The sequence below is a fragment of the Danio aesculapii genome, chromosome 14, assembly GCF_903798145.1.
Source record: "Danio aesculapii chromosome 14, fDanAes4.1, whole genome shotgun sequence".
Lineage (NCBI taxonomy): Eukaryota > Metazoa > Chordata > Actinopteri > Cypriniformes > Danionidae > Danio > Danio aesculapii.
Window position 1 is genome coordinate 3748610 of NC_079448.1, and position 20036 is coordinate 3768645.

At 33.8% G+C, this 20036-nt stretch overlaps 1 protein-coding gene across 2 annotated transcripts in view; it reads right to left on the minus strand.

Annotated features, from left to right (window-relative positions):
* Positions 1-16945: 16945 nt before the first annotated feature.
* The window catches only part of fbxw11a (F-box and WD repeat domain containing 11a), a 36355-nt gene continuing 33264 nt past the window's right edge, over positions 16946-20036 (minus strand). For both annotated transcript variants that reach the window (XM_056472450.1, XM_056472451.1), the window contains 2 exons: positions 19198-19362; positions 16946-17805 (listed from right to left, as the gene is read on the minus strand). In XM_056472450.1, coding sequence (XP_056328425.1) covers positions 19201-19362 — 162 coding nt within the window. In that variant the 3' untranslated portion in view covers positions 16946-17805; positions 19198-19200. The remainder of the gene's footprint in view (positions 17806-19197; positions 19363-20036) is intronic.

The following is a 20036-nucleotide window of genomic DNA, read 5'->3' on the forward strand; positions in this document are numbered from 1 at the left end:
AATGAACACAACATGGCGTCTCTCTGCCTTCTGAACAGGTAAACAGGTAAAAACAGGTAGTCTTCGAAGCTATATCATGCATATTAATGAAGTTGCACCTCATTCACAATAGAGCGCGCTGATCTTTCTCATGATTAATGCTGAAAACTCAAAGACGTCACGTTGTGCCCCCTGTACAGACACCCAGTCTACACACTGGAATTTACACTGGAATTTTATGGATGTTTCCCAGTACTGGGTTGCAGCTGGAAGGGCACCTGCTGCATAAAACAAATGCTGGAATAGTTGGCAGTTCATTCCGCTGTTGTGACCCCTGACGAATAAAGGGACTACGGCGAAAAGAAAACGAATGAATAATAATAATTTACGTAATTTTTAATTTTATTAATAACAATAGGGCAGCGCAGCGGGTAGCGCTGTTGCCTCACAGCAAGAAGGTTGCAGGTTCGATCTTAGGCTGGGTCAGTTGGCACTTCTGTGTGGACTAAGCCGAAAATAAATGAATGAATGAATAATAATAATGTATTTTAATATAGCCTTTAAAACTTAATTCTCAAAGTGCTTCACACAAAATAATACAGAAGTAAAAACAGTTTTGTATAAAATAAAAGTAAAACCATCAAAAAAACAAATCTAAATACATAAATCATTCATTCATTCATTCATTTTCTTTTCGGCTTAGTCCCTTTATTAATCTGGGGTCGCCACAGTGGAATGAACCGCCAACTTATCCAGCATTGTTTTTCGCAGCGGATGTCCTTCCAGCAGTAACCCTTCACTGGGAAACACCTATACACACTCACACACACTACAGACAATTTAGCTTACCCAATTCACCTACAGCACATGTCTTTGGACTTGTGGGGGAAACCGGAGCACCCAGAGGAAACCCATGCCAACATGGGGAGAACATGCAAACTCCACACAGAAATGCCTACTGACCCAGCCGAGACTCGAACCAGCGACCTTCTTGCTGTGAGGCGACAGCACTACCCACTGCACCACCGCATCACCCTGACATTCAATATCCAGAATCATAAAACACACCCACACCTCATGAATAGGCGAATGTAATAGTATTGTGAAGTTTACTCTGTGTTACAATAGATATAAAGCCTCTATACATTTCAAAAAGTCATATTTCATATTAATATATTTATATTAAAGGGCACATAGTTTACCTCTTTTTTATGATTGAATATTAATATTATGGTTCTTCTGAGTGCACCAGTTTAGGTTCAGTTTAAAACACAATTCAGATTTGTTTATTATAATGTGTTAAAAAGTGTCATGTTGGGGGCGTGTCCACAGTTCGCTGATTTATGGGTGTGTTGCTTCACATGTAAATTAGTTTCGGCTTCCCGCCAACGTAACAAGGGGGCGGGGCCATGAGCTCACCCGCTCTGTGTTTGCAACAGTCTGACAGGCAGACGGAGAAGGAGAGAGAGAGGATCACCATTCAGTCGTACATGTACGACTCTGACACAGACCAAGCAGAGAGTACAAAATCATTTGTGTCTTTGTACAGTTTTACAGCCAACTGTGTGCTAGTTTCAAGTGCCGAGCTTCTACACAGAAACTAATAACCACACACACTGAATTAACTTTGACTGAGGCACCGGATGCACCGCTCGAAGCCGCGACACGGCACATCAGACACTCTCTGTGGCGCACCAGATACATGAAGTGTCCCGAATCGTCGCGCCACGCATTTTTGAATACTAAACATAGGTTTCTGCAGCGGTCCGCGGCGCCCAGCCGTCGACTTGAGTGTACCCTGATAGAAACCGATGTTTAGAATTGTAAAACGCATGCTAGTTAAGATCACAGGGAGCTTCTGGGATCGCGAGAAATGCAAACGGCTGAAGTATAAGGTAGACTCAATGAGAAGTACACATGTTTGCAAACCTACCTAAAGATACAACTAATAATTCCGATTAGAGCGATAATGTGGAGAATATTGATCTTGTGTTGAGCCCAATGAGCCTTGCATCTAAAAATAGAGCTAGGGTGTTCCTTTAGTGATATCGCTTCGACTCACGCTGAAAATGGCGGACGTGAATCAACAAACTGAGGATATGATGACGCGCCTGTCAATCAATATTGGTGGGCGGGGGGATTGCACTCCTACGTAAAGTTGCGGTCGATCTGAAAACCGCTCCAATTGGTCCACCGTTTTTTATGTTGTTAAATTGAAAAAAAAAGCACTGGGTGTGTTTATATCACCCCAATATGACGGTCTATACACCATACATGCACATATGTCTGTCCAAACAGCTTGAAAAGTAGACTTTTTACCATAGGTGCCCTTTAACGCTGCATAAATAAATAAAGGACAGACACAATATTTCCAGCTAAACTCCATGAGGACCTGTTGCTTATTTCTAAAGCAGAACACACACACACACACACACACACACTACAGTCACCAACAACCTGTAATCCTGGCAGTCTCCAGGCCAGCTGAGTCAGCGGGAAAAGCAGAAGGATTGAGAGAGAAACAGACTGTTCTGGAGGCGAAGCGCTGGAAAGATTGTGCCGGCCAAACCCAGAGGAAGGTGTACGGTAATGCTGGAGGAGGAAAGAATGCTAAATATGTGCGTGAGAACACAGGGCTGACCTGAGACCTGCAGGAATTATTGGAAAAAAACATCTCCCACCGACCCACAGGAAACACACACACCCTCCATCACACACTCACACACACACGGTCTGCTCCAGCCAGACGCGCAGAGGTCACACTCACACATATTCATATACACCCTCGCCATGACACACAGCGAACACGTCTGACAGACAACAACACACCCTGCACCAGATGGACACACACACACACACACGGTATATATGCGGTCAATGACTGGAGAAAAACAGACATGGATGAATCACACTGATAGTGCCAAGAACACATCCATATTTCACACAAACATTCATTTGTTTTCCTTCAGCTAAGTCCCTGATTATCAAGGCTCGCCACAGCGGAATGAACCGCCAACTATTCCAGCATGTGTTTTATGCATGCGGATGCCCTTCCAGCTGCAACCAGTACTGGGAAACACCCATACACTCTCATTCACACACGCACACACACACACACACACACACACACACACACACAGACTTAATTTAGTTTATTCACCTCACCTATACCTATGTGTTTGGATTTTGGGGAAACCGGAGCACCTGGAGGAAATCTATGCCAACATAGGGAGAACACGTAAACTCCACACAGAAATGCCAACTGGTCCAGCCGGGACTCGAACCAGAGACCTTCTTGCTGTGAGGCGACAGTGCTAACCATTGAGTCAGCGTGACGCCTTTCACACACAAAAAAAAATCAGGAAAAAGTATTATAGGATCATTTTAGGATACATGTTCTGCGTCTGATATGCTTTTGAGACATTATAACCCAGTGCCCTACATGAATATGCAACAAAAAAACTAACAATTCTAAATAGACTAATTGAATAAATTAATTATTCATAATCATTCACAATGCTAAGCAGATAAATGTCACATCACAGAAGAGTAAAATTCATTGAGATATATTTATTTATTTGTTTTTATAATCATTTTTTAGGGAGTTTTAAACTTTTGCTTTTATTGTTATAGGATAGTAGAGGACAGACAGGAAGCACTGGAAGCGGAAGGATAGGGGTAAGACCTCAAGCCAGGAATTGAACTCGGGTCTATATGCTATATGTCAGCGCACCTAACCAGAAGGCTAATGGCGCAGACTGAGATATATTTATCATTATTATTATTAATATTATTATTGTTATTATTATTATTATCATCATTAATATTATTATAATTAATATTAATATTATTATCATTATTATTATTATTATTATCATCATTAATATTATTATAATTAATATTAATATTATTATTATCATTATTATTATTATTATTATTATCATTATTATTATTATTATTATTATCATCATTAATATTATTATAATTAATATTAATATTATTATTATCATTATTATTATTATTATTATCATCATTAATATTATTATAATTAATATTAATATTATTATCATTATTATTATTATTATTATTATCATCATTAATATTATTATAATTAATATTAATATTATTATCATTATTATTATTATTATTATCATCATTAATATTATTATAATTAATATTAATATTATCATTATTATTATTATTATTATCATTATTATTATTATTATCATTAATATTATTATAATTAATATTAATATTATTATTATCATTATTATTATCATTATTATTAATATTATTATTATTATTGTCATTATTATTATTATTATTATTATTAATAAGCCTATAAAAATCTAATATATTTATATATTTTGTTTATATATTTATATATATTCCACTTTATAGAAATAAAAAAAATCCAAATAAATAAATAAAAAAAATTATTTTAAAAAATATTAAATATAATAAAAATAATAACACACTAACATTATTTTTAGGAATAGTAAGAAATAATGTTTTCGTTGTTATAGTATTCGGACATGATGTAACAGAAAAATAAGATTTATTCCTTACTTTATTGTGTCATATTATTATATTTACTATGTAAATATATACTTTTACCATTTATTGGTACTCTTATAATCCTTAAATTATAAAAGGAAATTAATAAATTATGAGTTTTTTCACTTTATGGAACTTGGAAGAGTAAATACAAAAAAATAAAAGAAATAATTTTGATAAATAAATATTGACAGATAAAAGTATAATAATAAAAAATAAGAATAATAACTTTATTTATTTTTTATAGTATTATAGTAATCAGACATGATGTAATACAGAAAAACATGATTTTTATTCACTTTGAGTTAAATAATTAAATAAATTAAATAATTTTTTTTTCAATATGGAAATTAGAATTGTAAAAAAAATTTTAAAAGTTCACAAATTATAATAAATAAATAAATATTTAAGTCTAATATTATATAATCCACAGCGGAATGAACCGCCAACTCATCCAGCATGTTTAATGCAGCGGATGCCCTTCCAGCTGCAACCCATCTCTTGGAATATAATATAATATAATATAATATAATATAATATAATATAATATAATATAATATAATATAATATAATATAATATAATATAATATAATATAATATAATATAATATAATATAATATAATATAATAAATAAAATATATATAATATAATATATATAATATAATAAATATAATATAATATAATAAATATAATATATATAATATAATAAATATAATATATAATATAATAAATAAAATATAATAAATAAAATATATATGATATAATAATATAATATAATATAATATAATATAATATAATATAATATAATAAATATAATATAATATAATATAATATAATAAATATAATATATATAATATAATAAATATAATATAATATAATAAATATAATATATATAATATAATAAATATAATATATAATATAATAAATATAATATAATAAATAAAATATATATGATATAATAAATATAATAATATAATATAATATAATAAATATAATATAATATAATAAATATAATATAATAAATATAATATAATAAATAAAATATATATAATATAATATAATATAATATAATATAATATAATATAATATAATATAATAAATAAAATATATATAATATAATATAATATAATAAATATAATATAATATAATATAATATAATAAATATAATATAATATAATAAATATAATATAATAAATATAATATAATAAATAAAATATATATAATATAATATAATATAATATAATATAATATAATATAATATAATAAATAAAATATATATAATATAATATAATATAATATAATATAATAAATAAAATATATATAATATAATATAATATAATAAATATAATATAATATAATTTAATATAATATAATAATTATAGTATTCAAACATGATCTAATGCAGAAAAATATTTGTATAAATTATTTATTATTATTTATATATTTATTATATAATTGTTTATATAATTTTATGGAAATTACAAAAGTAAAAAATATTGAAAAAGTATAATTAAAATAATAATAATAGTATATTCAGAATATTAACTTTGTTGATTTGTAATATTTGTTATTATTACAATATTCAGACATGATATAATACAGATTTTTCTGCAATTTTAATAATATAAATTTGTAAATAAACATGATAATCACAACTACAAACATTACCTAATTTCTTCATGCACTGCTACAGCATTTATTAATCCTAGTTTTTAACCTTTGATGTGGTATGAAACACAACCTGGACATCTGTTTTTGCGACTAGCCCAAACACACACACACATACTCTTCTGTAACATCCAGCCCCTGAAAAATTTCACCAGACGGCCACTTTTACCACAGCGTTCAGACTGAATCCAGGTCATATTGCTCTGTAGTGAAAAACCGCAGCTCCATCACACACTTTTCAGCACAGCAAACCACAATGCCACCGACACACCGCAGCCAGAGCCACAGTGTAAAACAACGACTTCTGACACACACACTCTCAGCCCATGACAACACGCCGATAAAACGCGGCCTTTCTCATATGCCTGTGGTTGAAATGGGCTGAATCGCCTTGCAGAAGTCCGCATTCCCAGACAAACACTCCGCTGGCTGTAAAAGGCTGGAGGAATTGCTGGAAATGTGGGAAAGTCTCTCGAGGTTCGCCAGGAGCCGAGAAACAGGTGCAGAGCGGCAGGCCCACGTTTGGGATTGTTTGCGAATGCTGGGAAAAAAAGACATGTTTATGACATTCAGACCTTTCCTGAACCCGGCCGTGCGGCTTTCTGCATTCCTCTCACGAAAACGAATATCCCAGTAATTAAATCAAAATAATAACCTCATCATCTTTAAAGGGCACCTATTATGCAAAAATCACTTTTATAAGGGCTTTAAACACAGCTGTGGCAACAGTGTGAATATAACCGGCTTCATATTTAATAATTGTTTTAAATAATAAACACTTGACATTTGACACTTTGTACATGTCATCATAGGGGGAAATCCCCGCCCATACTGATTATCTCTCCCTCATTAGCATAGAACGGTAGTCTTGTTTTTGAATTTGCCACTATGCTGACACACTGGCATTTGTAGCTCCGCCCTCTTCTGAAAAGAGCACAATCTTGTTTGAATTTAAAGCGACAGTCACTAAAATGGCACAATTAGAATCAAAGCCTAAAAAACGCAGGTTAAAAGAGGTAAAAAACATGATCTTTGTGGTATTTTGAGGTGAAACTTCACACACACACTCTAGGAACATCAGAGATGTATTTTAGATCTGGTAAAAATGGGCTTAATGGGTCTCCTTTACCAAAAACAACAACATTTGCATTTAAAGGGATACACAAAAAAATACGTGACAAGCTATGAAAAGGCCCACACGGAATCTGAGCGCGCTGAATTCCGCAGATTTTTAGCCCATCATTAATTCTGTTTATTTACTTGAGTAAATGTGTGTGAATCTATATTTATTCAGTTTTTTAATGAATTACAGTAATATTATTGACTAATATGAAAATGTTCATCTGATTTATGTACAATGCAGTTTGTACAGTAATATTTTCTGTCTTTTAGTAGAGATATTATATGAGAGACTTGCTTTGTTTACCAAATAAACTGAATCTAATTGGATTTGCATTTTAAACATTAAAGTTTAAAAGATACTATTTTTTATTTCACATATTAAGGTTTTAGTTATGATACTCCTAAAATAATTCAGCAGAAATCTGCAAATTTTTACCAAAATTCTCTGCAGAAATAGCAAAAAACATTAGCAGATTCCGTCTGGCCCTGGCTATGATGAATAGTCGTATGTTGAGGTGAACATTCACAGACACAATCTGGGGATACCAGAGATTTAGTTTACAAAATGTCCTTTTTAAGCGACGCTACACTTATATGGCAAGCCATTTTTAACTTAAAGTCCACATTTTTTTACTGATATGGCAAGCCATTTTTACATAAAGTCCAGTTTAATTTTACTGATATGGCAAGTAATTTATGCATGTATCCCTTTTACACTTATTAAGCATTATGCTGTGTTCTGACGCGGAACGTGCGAATAAATCGCAATATTTGCGCATAAATAGACGCGTGAACATTTTGAGTTTCCTCGCTTCATTTGTGCGTCAAATTTACTTCACAACAGACACAGATTCGCGTCATGGGCGGGGCTTTTGTCTGCCCAGTGACTCTAGTTTCACTGCTAAATGGCTAACATGGATTTTATTGATCGCAGCTGTGCTTTATGTGCTTTTTGATTCGTTCGGCGTCCACTACATCCTTTCAGAGGTGCAGCCAGCTCTGTGAGTCCATCAACTCCTCCAGAAACTATACCTGGATAATGGAGGCTTTCAGCGGTGCTTCCGACTGAGCTGGACCATTTGGATGAACTGTTGTCCGGTGTCAGGAAGAGGATTTCCTCTTGGGACACCAACAATAGGCACTACGTCATAATCACTCCCCCTACATGAGCAAGCTCCTGATTGGTTAATGCGGTGCGAATGTCTGCTGAAGTTCCGATTTTCTAACTCAAGCAAAACGTGCAAACTCGTGCAAAACGCAGGTTAATCGTGTCAGACACGCAAAACACTCTAATCGTGCCACTTCCATCACATGATTCGCGCGAATGGCGTCACAGGATGTCTATTCGCATCTTTGCATTGGCATAACATGTAAATCACTCACGCTTGACGCTTCACCCGCGTCTGGTGTGAACGCAGCATTATATTTTCAATAAAATATGGCAAGCCAGTTTTACATAATGTCCAAGTCCAGGTTTTGACTGTCAAAGAGACATCGCGGTTGATTTATATCACACATATTGGCAAGAAGCTTTAATGTACAGTATAATCACTAAGCTGTCAATTGTTCCCATAGCAACAATACAGACTAACCTAGCAACCATTTAAAAAGCAAGATCTCTACATCAGAACATCTTAGGGACCTGGGTATTGGCTCATTTGACTAGCAAGCAAAATGGTACTTCCTGTGTACTATGCATGGTAACAATGATTAGCCTTATGCTAATAATGATTGTCTACGTGCAATAGCTTTTGCTAGAAAAGCTTACTAAGTATTAGGATTTGATCAAACATGCAAATGAGGGTTGTCATTTAGCAACCCAGTTTACCATTATTTACCAACTAGCAATTCCATAAACATTTTAGCAACTGCCTAGCAGCCACTTAGCAACTACTGTGCTTTCTGCCAACGGCCATTCCCAGTCCTAGCACAGTCACGTCTCCTTCAAGCCAACATCAAAGTTCATCAACGAACTTTAGGTACTAGTTTCTACTACTACACTACATAGATACTGTTTTATTCTGATATTATTACGCAACACTGTAAAAAAAAATCTGTTGATGAATAGTTTCCATATATTGTGATTCCCAAGTGATTTCCGTTTCTTTACGGTTGTGAATTGCATTATGGGATTTTGATCTCTGCTCTGTCCACTTTTAATGTTGAAAATTCAACTCTACAGGTTAAAAAAGTGACTTTTATTGACACTTTAGCTGTTTGAAATAATGTTTAAGAAATAATATGTAGAGAAATAAGTCAAATAACCAAAAATGTGCAGGCAGTTTATTTCAAGGATTTTTGTAGCATAATATACAACACAAACCCAGACAATATATTACTTTAAACTATTAAAAATGCTCATAAAAGTCACATTTCAAACTCTTGAAGGTTAAAAGTTGTTAGTAGAAAGATCAAGGAGCCAAAATGCAATTAAAATGCATAAATAAAAGGGAAAAAATAAAAACGTGAATCACAAAATACAAAAAACTAATTTACAGATATTTTTTTACAGTGTGTTATTGTAGTTATTATTTACAGACAAGTGCAGGTAGTCTTTAAGCAGATTCAGGCTTCGTCTTGGCCTGCCTGTGCTAGCTTGCTCTCTCTTTGCACTGGTTATGAATTTTTCCAGTCTAATCTGGACGAGTTACACTTCTGCATTTAAACGCTCCCGTTTGCCAAGGAAAATCTATTGAGGACATATTAACATTTCCAAGCATAAGTCCACCCAGGGGTGAAGGTGGTTGGCAGGGTGTCGCAAGCTGAGCGTAACATGTTTTATCCAACTGGAACAACACTTGCATCGGCCAATCACACGTCAGAGATCTGTGAAATGTGACCAGCAGCCAATCAGACCCAGAGATCAGACTAAGAAGAAAACTTTTAATTAGGTCTATCCAAAGGAAGCCAGTTTTTGTTTGCTTGTATTGGGTGTGTGGGGGTCTTAAAAAGAATACTACTAATACTAATACTAAACTGATACTAATAATAAGAATACCACTAATACTAAACAAATTTTAAGAATACTACTAATACTAATATTAAATGAATACTAATAATAAGAATACTACTAATACTAAACGAATACTAATATTAAAACGAATACTAATACTAAACAAATACTAAGAATTCTACTCATACTAATATTAAATGAATACTAATGATAAGAATACTACTAATACTACTACTAATATTAAATGAATACTAATGATTAGAATAGTGGCGCAGTAGGTAGTGCTGTCGCCTTACAGCAAAAAGGTCATTGGTTCGAGCCTCGCCTGGGTCAGTTGGCGTTTCTGTGTGGAGTCTGCATGTTCTCCCTGCATTCGTGTGGGTTTCCTCCAGGTGCTCCGGTTTCCCCCAAAGGCATGCGGTACAGGTGAATTGGGAAGGCTAATTTGTCCATAGTGAATGAGTGTGTATGGATGTTTCCCAGAGATGGGTTGCGGCTGAAAGGGCATCCGCTGGGTAAAACGTGCTGGATGAGTTAGCGGTTCATTCTGCTGTGGCGACTCCAGATTAATAAAGGGACTAAGCCGAAAAGAAAATGATTGAATAATGATAAGAATACTACTAATACTAATACTAAACTAATACTATTAATAAGAATACTGCTAATGCTAATACTAAACGAATCCTAAAAATAAGTATACTACTATTACTAATATTAAATGAATACTAATAAGTATACTACTATTACTAATATTAAATGAATACTAATAAGTATACTACTAATACTAATATTAAATGAATACTAATAATAAGAATACTACTAATACTAAACGAATCCTAATAATAAGAATACTACTAATACTACTACTAATATTAAATGAATACTAATAAGAATACTACTAATACTAAAGAAATACTAATAGGAATACTACTAATACTAATACTACGAATAATTAAATACTAATTATTTATCTAATTTTTTTATTTAAATACTAATTAAATACTAATACTACTACTAATATTAAATGAATACTAATAATAGGAATACTACTAATACTAAACGAATACCAATAATTAGAATACTACGAATAGGAATACTACTAATGCTAATACTAAACGAATCCTAAAAATAAGAATACGACTAATACTACTACTAATATTAAATGAATACTAATAAGAATACTACTAATACTACTACTAAAGAAATACTAATAATACTACTAATGCTAATACTAAACAAATCCTAAAAATAAGAATACTACTAATACTAATATTAAACGAATCCTAATAATAAGAATACTACTAATACTACTACTAACATTAAATGAATACTAATAAGAATACTAATAAGAATACTACTAATACTAAACGAATCCTAATAATAAGAACACTACTAATACTACTACTAATATTAAATGAATACTAATAATAAGAATACTACTAATACTAAACAAATACCAATAATAAGAATACTACTAATACTAAATTAATACTACTACTATTAATACCATTACTACTACTGCTAATAATAATAAATTCTCTTGAACAGCATAATAGTTTGCATACATTTACATTTGTAACCTAATCTTCTTTAATGGTAGTCTATGCACATGAATGAATGAATCAATAAATGAATGAATTAATTTAATTAATTATTGACTTACCCTTGCATCATGCAAATCCATTTGTATGATGTCTTCTGTGAAACACAAAGGAAGATATATTGAAGAAGGTTGTTGATTGCTACTTTCATTATACAAAGAATATATATATATATATATATATATATATATATATATATATATCCAAAAGGAACCAAAACATTTTTATTATTTTCTTTTATTATTGATGGATTTTTAAATGGTTTTTAAATACAGAAATTAAAATTGTAAAACAGGAAATATGTTGGGACCATTATTTTTGTTTAGATTTCTTAAAATGGTCTATAAATAATTTAATAAAATGTATCTAAATGAAACTTTTTATGTACTACTAAAATGCTTGAAACTCTCTTCAAATGCTTACACAGTCACAGGCTCTAAGAACACATGCGGATGATAAACTGTAAAATGATAAATAAACTATTGTGGTTCAAATCTGTGTGTTTTGACTTGTGGTTTCTGGTCAGCTATAATCCTAACTCAAGATTGCATGTACTGCAGATGCACACTTTGCAACTTAGATGCTTAACCTATATATTGTGCAGCCCTAATTCCATCTTTCTGCAATAAATGCTTTTGAACAAAAACCAAGCTTTATTTTGGGAGAGATATAATGCACTGCAAAATCCTGGCCAACAGGGACTTAAATTAAATATGTAAACATGGGCCTTTTCAGCAGGTTTTTGACCATAAGCTGATCTATAAGCAGAAACAAAACAAACACAACCTCTGCAGTGTGTTCAAACCTTGCAAAACAAGACACTTAAACAACACCACACTTGAATGAAGAGTGTTTAACGTACAAACCAAGACAAGACAGGATTTCTGGCAGCATCTTCTCTGTGTTGGCTCGCGTCTGGATGAATCCACAGCCTCTGGCGGTCTGTCATCCGATCATTACCGACTCAAGCGCGCTCTGAGCGGCGGCAGATTCGGGAGCGTCCGGGCTTGTTCACTGGAGCTCGAGACTCACTGTTGATCTGCACTGACACCTAGAGCTCAGTCTGAACACTGCGATGACACTTATACTACGTCCTGGAAGTTTTGTGAAGCAAAATTATATACTTTGAGTGTGTAACAGAGGAGTATACAAGCTCTGGGACAAACTGCTTCCTCATTAACGGACCATTATTATACGGACCATTGGGTTAAATTTGTTTTTATTTTCGCACTTATTAATATAAAATAAGAAAAGTATTGCAAATACTAAATAGGGAAATCAAATTAACTATCAAAATACAGTGTTCATGCATGGTCAACTTAATAGTGCTAATGTTGTTTTGAAGTCATACTTGCATGTGATTTCAGACCAGTATTCAAAGTAGCGTGGTGATCAACATATAGAGTGTTAAAATGAACTAATGTGCGAATATACAACCGACTTTACCTCAATTTTAATTTCCTACAGAAGCAGCAGCAGGTGAATCTCTTATTCGCGAGTCTTTCATATAGAGAAATCTCCTCAGGTGTTTGGATAACTTTATATAAGTTCACATTGTTGTTGCTGATGAAATTTAACACAGAAAACGTGATTTAAATATTTTCCAGCTGGCTAGATATTAATTAATAGTCATTCAAACAACTTTACCAAAGTGTCTCTACTTGATGGTTGGTCTCGCGCGTCCGCCATGTTTGTAGTTTGTTTACCCGAGATAGTAGCTGAGCAGACAGTTCTACACTTTTGAGTTCTCTAGCCGGAAATAGTAGATCATACGAAAAACCTTTTGGCATACGATTTTCAACATGCTACGGTTTGGGTCATACTAATTCTATTTTCAAACATTATTTTGGATAGATGGTATGCGAATTTTGACGCAGCATCAGTTTAATTTTGAAGGGCTCATTCATATTTCCTTCGGGTACTTTTGTGACACAATTGTACAGTGTGTGACACAAAACTTCTCTCAAGATGACGGCCAGAAGTGTCCATCAGTATGTATTCAGTAGTCCATCATATGTATTTTTCATAATCCTTCACTCTAAAAGGCTCATCGAAGAGGCCAGCGTTGAGCCCTTCGATTTAAAACTGCACTTCAATGTGGCGGCCATAATGTTAAGAACGATATTTCTGTTCAGCTGCTGCCGGAAGTTATGAATTATTTATCAATTAATTAATGTTAATTGTATTTTATTAGCATCTACCCTACCCTACCCCACAACCCTCACAGTTATGTAAAAACAGTTTCTAACGATAATTATTCATGCTATTAAAATGTATTTTACTAACATCTACCCTTACCCCAATCCTAAAACCAACCCTCAGAGTAATGTTAACATTTTAATTATTGTTGTACAGTGTCACAAAAAATTATGCCATATTGAAGTATCCACAGCTGAATCCCATCTAGAATTTACCTGATAATGTCCCACAAATTAGCCTTACTGAAGGGGAACCACTGTGGTCAAAGGTCATGTTGATTATTACCGGCAATCAAGCAGGGTTTTCTAGAAGCTTAACTCAACAAACTCAAAACCATAACCTTTCAACCGGGGTCTGTTAAAAACTTTAAAAAAAAACACATATTTTTAAAAGGATATTCAGACAAACGTCATCAGAGAAAGTCATGCAGGTTGGAGGAAAACACTCCGATTTTGATAAAAGATTACCAGTACAAACGTTTTTATCTCTCTCTCTCTCAGTGGATAATGTCTTTATAACTAAAAGACCGAGAATCTTTAATGAATAATTTTAAGATTACAACGAGGTCAATATGTGTTATAATAGATGTCAATTTACAGAGAGCAGAACATTCCAAACTTTAATAAGAAAACTTAGTAGCAATCTCAATTCATTTTTATCTTGACAATAAATAGCTTAAATAGATTTGAAACACTCTGCTCCAATCATATGTCAGAGAGTTTATGATTAAAACAAGATGATATCTGCCAATGGGCTCAAAATCCCTCAATCAAATTAGCTTCACTTCTCTATACTCAGTTCACGTAAATGTGTCTTGAATTAAATAAATCATTTTTAAGAACTCAAATTTAAAAGTGGTTTCTTTTAAATGCTTGAAGGGTTTTGTCATAAAAACATTAACAAAAATTAAATAAAAAAATAAAACTTCATATATTAAAACAAATATATGAATGCTATTATTTTTCAAATATTTCCCAAGCGATGTTAAACAGAGCAAGAAGATTTTTACAGTATCCCCCCCCCCCCCTCTTTTTTTTTTCTTTCTTCTGGAAAGTCAGTTTAGCTAAATTAATTATTTATTAATTACTAAGTTTAAGCTCAATATTATTAGCCCCCTTAAGAAATATGTTTTTTGCTTGGCTACAAACAAACCACTGCTGTTGAATTACTTCATATGTAATTCATGAAATGTCACTCTAAGCTGAATACTAGTATCTTGCAAAATAAATAATAAAATATTAAGTACTGTCATCCTAACAAAGACAAAAAAAGATATATATTACATTTATAATGTGTTGAAAAAACATGTTATACAGCACTTAAGAAGTAGTTTAATAAGAGTTTAAATCTCACAACATGAATAATAACTTTACCTTCATCTGTATCAAAATACTATGCAATAATAAAGTGAATTGCAGCTCATAGTTGATGTTTGCATGAATACATATCCAGCGTTAAGGCTGATTTATACTTCTGCATCAAGCGCACGCGTATGGTCCGGCACAGCCTTCACGCGGTCGCATAGCCCTCGTCATGGCTGAAGCAGACGCTGACCTCTTGAAAAATGTAGCTACACATCGCAACGATGTGTATCGTAAGATCTGTGAGTGGTCGGATTGGTAGCAGTGACGAGTGTGGGTGGTGCTGTTAGCCACGAGCCCAATGGAGCGAGTATTTACAAGTGTCAAGTCCTGTGAAGGAGCTCCAGATGTAAGCTTTTGTTTTGTGTTTACCTTATGATTAATTTTGTTGTACGTCCGCCGGTTCCTGCCTCTGAATAAGTTATTTAGCGGCTTGTACATTAAGGTAGCATTCAGAAAAAACAAAACACCCGCGAAGAAACTCGACCCTGTGGAACATAAAAACTCACTGCCAGCTAGCGTTTGAGAAGTGTCAAGCCTGGTTTGTTTTTCTGCATGGAGTGATCGGCGCGACCCACGGCGCATGCCTTGCGCATATTCGTGCATTTATACTTCTGCATGCTGTTTGTGTTGCTCTGCATTAACACTCCCCAAGCGCTAGCTGGCAGCAGGTTATGTTCCTCTGTGTCGAGTTTCTTCACGGGTGATTTGTTTTTTCTGGACGCTACTAGTAGCTCAAACTCACTTATTTTGAGGCAGGAACCGGCGGACGTACAACAACATTAATCATAAGGTAAACACAAAATAAAAGTTTCCATCTGGAGCTCGTTCACGGGACTCAACACTTGTAAACACCCGCTCCATCGGGCTCGTGGCTGTCAGCACCGCCCACACTCGTTATCGATACCAAGCCGACCAATCACAGAGCTTGCGCTACGCGTTGTTGCGACATGTAGTTATGTAGTTAAATTTTTTTAACGGTGCGTGTCAGCCACGGCGAGGGATATGCAACCGCACGAAGGCTGCGCTTGAGCATACGCGTGTGCTTGCGCTACGTGTTGTTGCGACATGTAGTTTTGTAGTTACATTTTTTAACGGTGCGCGTCAGCCACGGCGAGGGCTATGCAACTACACGAAGGCTGCGCTGGAGCATACGCGTGTGCTTGCGCTACGCGTTGTTGCGACATGTAGTTTTGTAGTTACATTTTTTAACGGTCAGCCATGGCGGGGGCTATGCGAGGGCTATGCTCCAGCGCAGCCTTCGTGCGGACGCATAGCCCTCGCCGTGGCTGACGCGCATCGTTAAAAAAAAATTTAACTACATGTCGCAACAACACGTAGCGCTTGATGCAGAAGTATAAATCAGCCTTTATTTTAGAGCAATAGAAACAGCAGAAGTATAAATGCACGGCTACGCGCAAGGCAGGCGCCGTGGGTCACGCCGATCACTCAACGCAGAAGTATAAATTAGCCTTTAGGCATACTCGAGAGACCAATAAACAAACCATGGTCAAGTACTTTATTCACAATATCTTTTCTTAAAAAACTCTTTAATATACAACACAATCTGACAAGACAATTCTGTTTACAGCTATAGATTCAGCCCTCGATGAGCAAGCAGGCAAGAAGAGGAAAAGTAAATAAAAAAACTCAGACATTGAGTGACGGAGACTCACACAATGCCCAGCAGAACTGTTAGGAAAAGATGGAAAAGACAAATTAAATAGAAAAACAAACAAACAAACTCATAAAAACTGAAGAGGCATCAGAGCAGCTGAACCTCATGCATGCGGACCGGACGAACACGCGCTCCCGAACAACAAAAAGTGTGTCTCTGGTCCTGAAGAGCCTAAAAAAACGGCGAGCGGAGGGAAAAAGACGAGCTTAACCCTCTTCTCTTTCATTTCTGTGAGAGTTTGTTATTGTCCGAGTCTTTTATCTCTCACAGAAATACTTTTCCGGTTCATTCATCGATCCGTCATCTGAACGGCACTCCCAGAATCCCTTCAACTTCTCCATAACAGTGTGATCCTCGTGTGGATGTCAAATATTAGTAGTGCAGAGCGACAGTGATTTTGGGTTGTTTTAGCAGCAGTGAGAGTACAGATACTGTGAGTGTGTGTTTGTGCTTGTGTTTTTCTCTAGATAAAGCAGAACGGTGCTGAAACCCATCGGTGAGAGTGTTTTGAAACGTTAGTGTGTGTTTCTCTGTGTGTTTGGCAAAGCATGAATCTGTGTAGGTTTGTGTTGAATTTTACAGCCAGACGGAGAAGGAGGCGGATCCATATTAGGCACCAATTCTGTGATAGACGTGGCCAACAGCCAATCAGCTCTCCAAGGACACACTGGCACATTGAAGAGGCACCTGAAAAGGGAAATTAAATACAAAATAAATAGTATGAGATACTCTTTTATACTAGAATTACTACTATAAAACGAATAACATATTTTCAGGGGTATTATTTTAATGTTGAACCAGAATAATTATGATATACTAAGTAGAATTTTAGATTCAAAAACATCTATAAATAAATAAATCTTAAGAATGAAATGGATGGCATCTATCATAACCACTACAACACAAATTAAAATATTTTGATATTTGTAAATAATTAGTAATTTTATTATTATTATTATTATATATACACATACTGAAAGCAGCAGCAGATAGTTCAACTCAGATCTTGAAAATAAAAACAATCATTTGAAATGAAATGTTAGAGCTAAGCACGTGATTCAGCAAGTACATTTAATAATGTTAAAGAGGTTTGATATGTGTTAATTAGATTATAAACCTTACCATTTCGTGAGTGAGTGCATATTCTGTGCTTCTGAATGGTCGTGTTTTGTCTGGTGCAAACTGCCAAATTGCTCATCACTGTGTATCTCATCACGTAACGTGTTGTTAGGACACGGAGTTACAATGTAACCTGCTCACCTGATGTTCACATTCAGAATATTTCTATTATTTGCTAATTAATAACCTCATGTGGAACTAAATCTGCGTCTCATTTCGGAGTCTGCTACCGTCTACCGGAGGACTTAATGAATTAAATACGTCATTTTCTACCAAGGCAACCTGGGGTGCTGAAATATAATAGGCTAAACTGGCATTGGGTGGGTTAAACGACCAAAACAAAGACAGACGTTGCGGCACGTAACTTTCAAAGCAGAACATCAGACGTCAGCATTGTTTTTCAGATAAACAAGAATGCTCATTTTTCTGAAATATCTGCAAACATATTATGGCGTTTGTATGCTTTAGAAGAGTCAAAAACTTACATACAGCAGCTTTAATTCCTAATGTCGCTAGTTAACACACTCAATGCATTTTTTCAACACATCCCATAATTTCTAAAATGTCAACCTTGACCAAATCATTGATATATCGGTTTATGGTAGAAGTACCGGAATTAATACATATACTATGCAAAATCTGAAAATATGAAGTGTAAGAACAATTTATAAAAAAAATAAATAAAATAAAATATTTTGAAATTTTGAAAAATACTAGATCATCATGAAAAAATGCAATATTTAAATTTTTTATATAACACTATATTAGCAAATCTTATATTTAAATAATATAAAAAGCATCAACTACAATAAACAATATAATATATAATTAAAACAGGATGACAAAAAAGGATGCTCTGACCAACATATAAAACCACCAAAAACATTTCAAGCCAAACTAAACTAAAAGCCACAATAATGAACAGGCGAGTTTATTGAGCCCTCTGGGTCTCATGTGTACCTGCTATCTGGAGACGTATGTATATGTCCGAGAGGGCGACCGACCCTCTGACTGCCCATTGGTGGACACATTCAGGAAGTCCCATATAAGGATTGTGTCGTCATGGGAACTGCTAATGATCTGGAACTCATCAAACTGCAGACGGAACACACGGCCAGAATGTTCCTGTGACAGATGACAACAAAGACACAGGTAAAACACACACGACAACACACAGCACACAAGATATATGTATTGTCAGCACACGAAGAGCTCTGCTGTCAAGATAATGCTTTAGTGAACCTATATCTATTGTCAAACTAGGAAACTAGAAACAGCACTATTAAAAATAGACAAATTCATAAGTTTGAGTAATGATGACACAAACTAATTTGTGATCAAAATGTAACAAACTGATTCACAAAGATTTTTAGCAAGTGTTTATTTATTTTTTCTACCGTAGAAAATAATAAAAATAATAATAATATTGTAGTATTATAAGCATTTAGTTTATGTATATATAAATGTATAACAAAATATTTTATATTATATTATATATATAATATTTATTTAAATGATAATTTTTGCTGTAGTTGAATTTGGAAACTTATTGTATAGTTGCATTTTTTTTTATTTTGTCATTTCCATGAAGATAAATAGATTAATTTAAATGTTTAACAATTGTTTACTTTGTTTATAATAATATCAATAAAATATAATTAATATTTACAAATATAAAAATGTTTTCATTTGTTTTGTATTGTAATGGTTATTGTAGATGTCATCTATTTTATTCATTAGATTGATTGATTTTGTACCCAAATTCTACTTCGTATATCATATAGTGGTGTAACCGATCA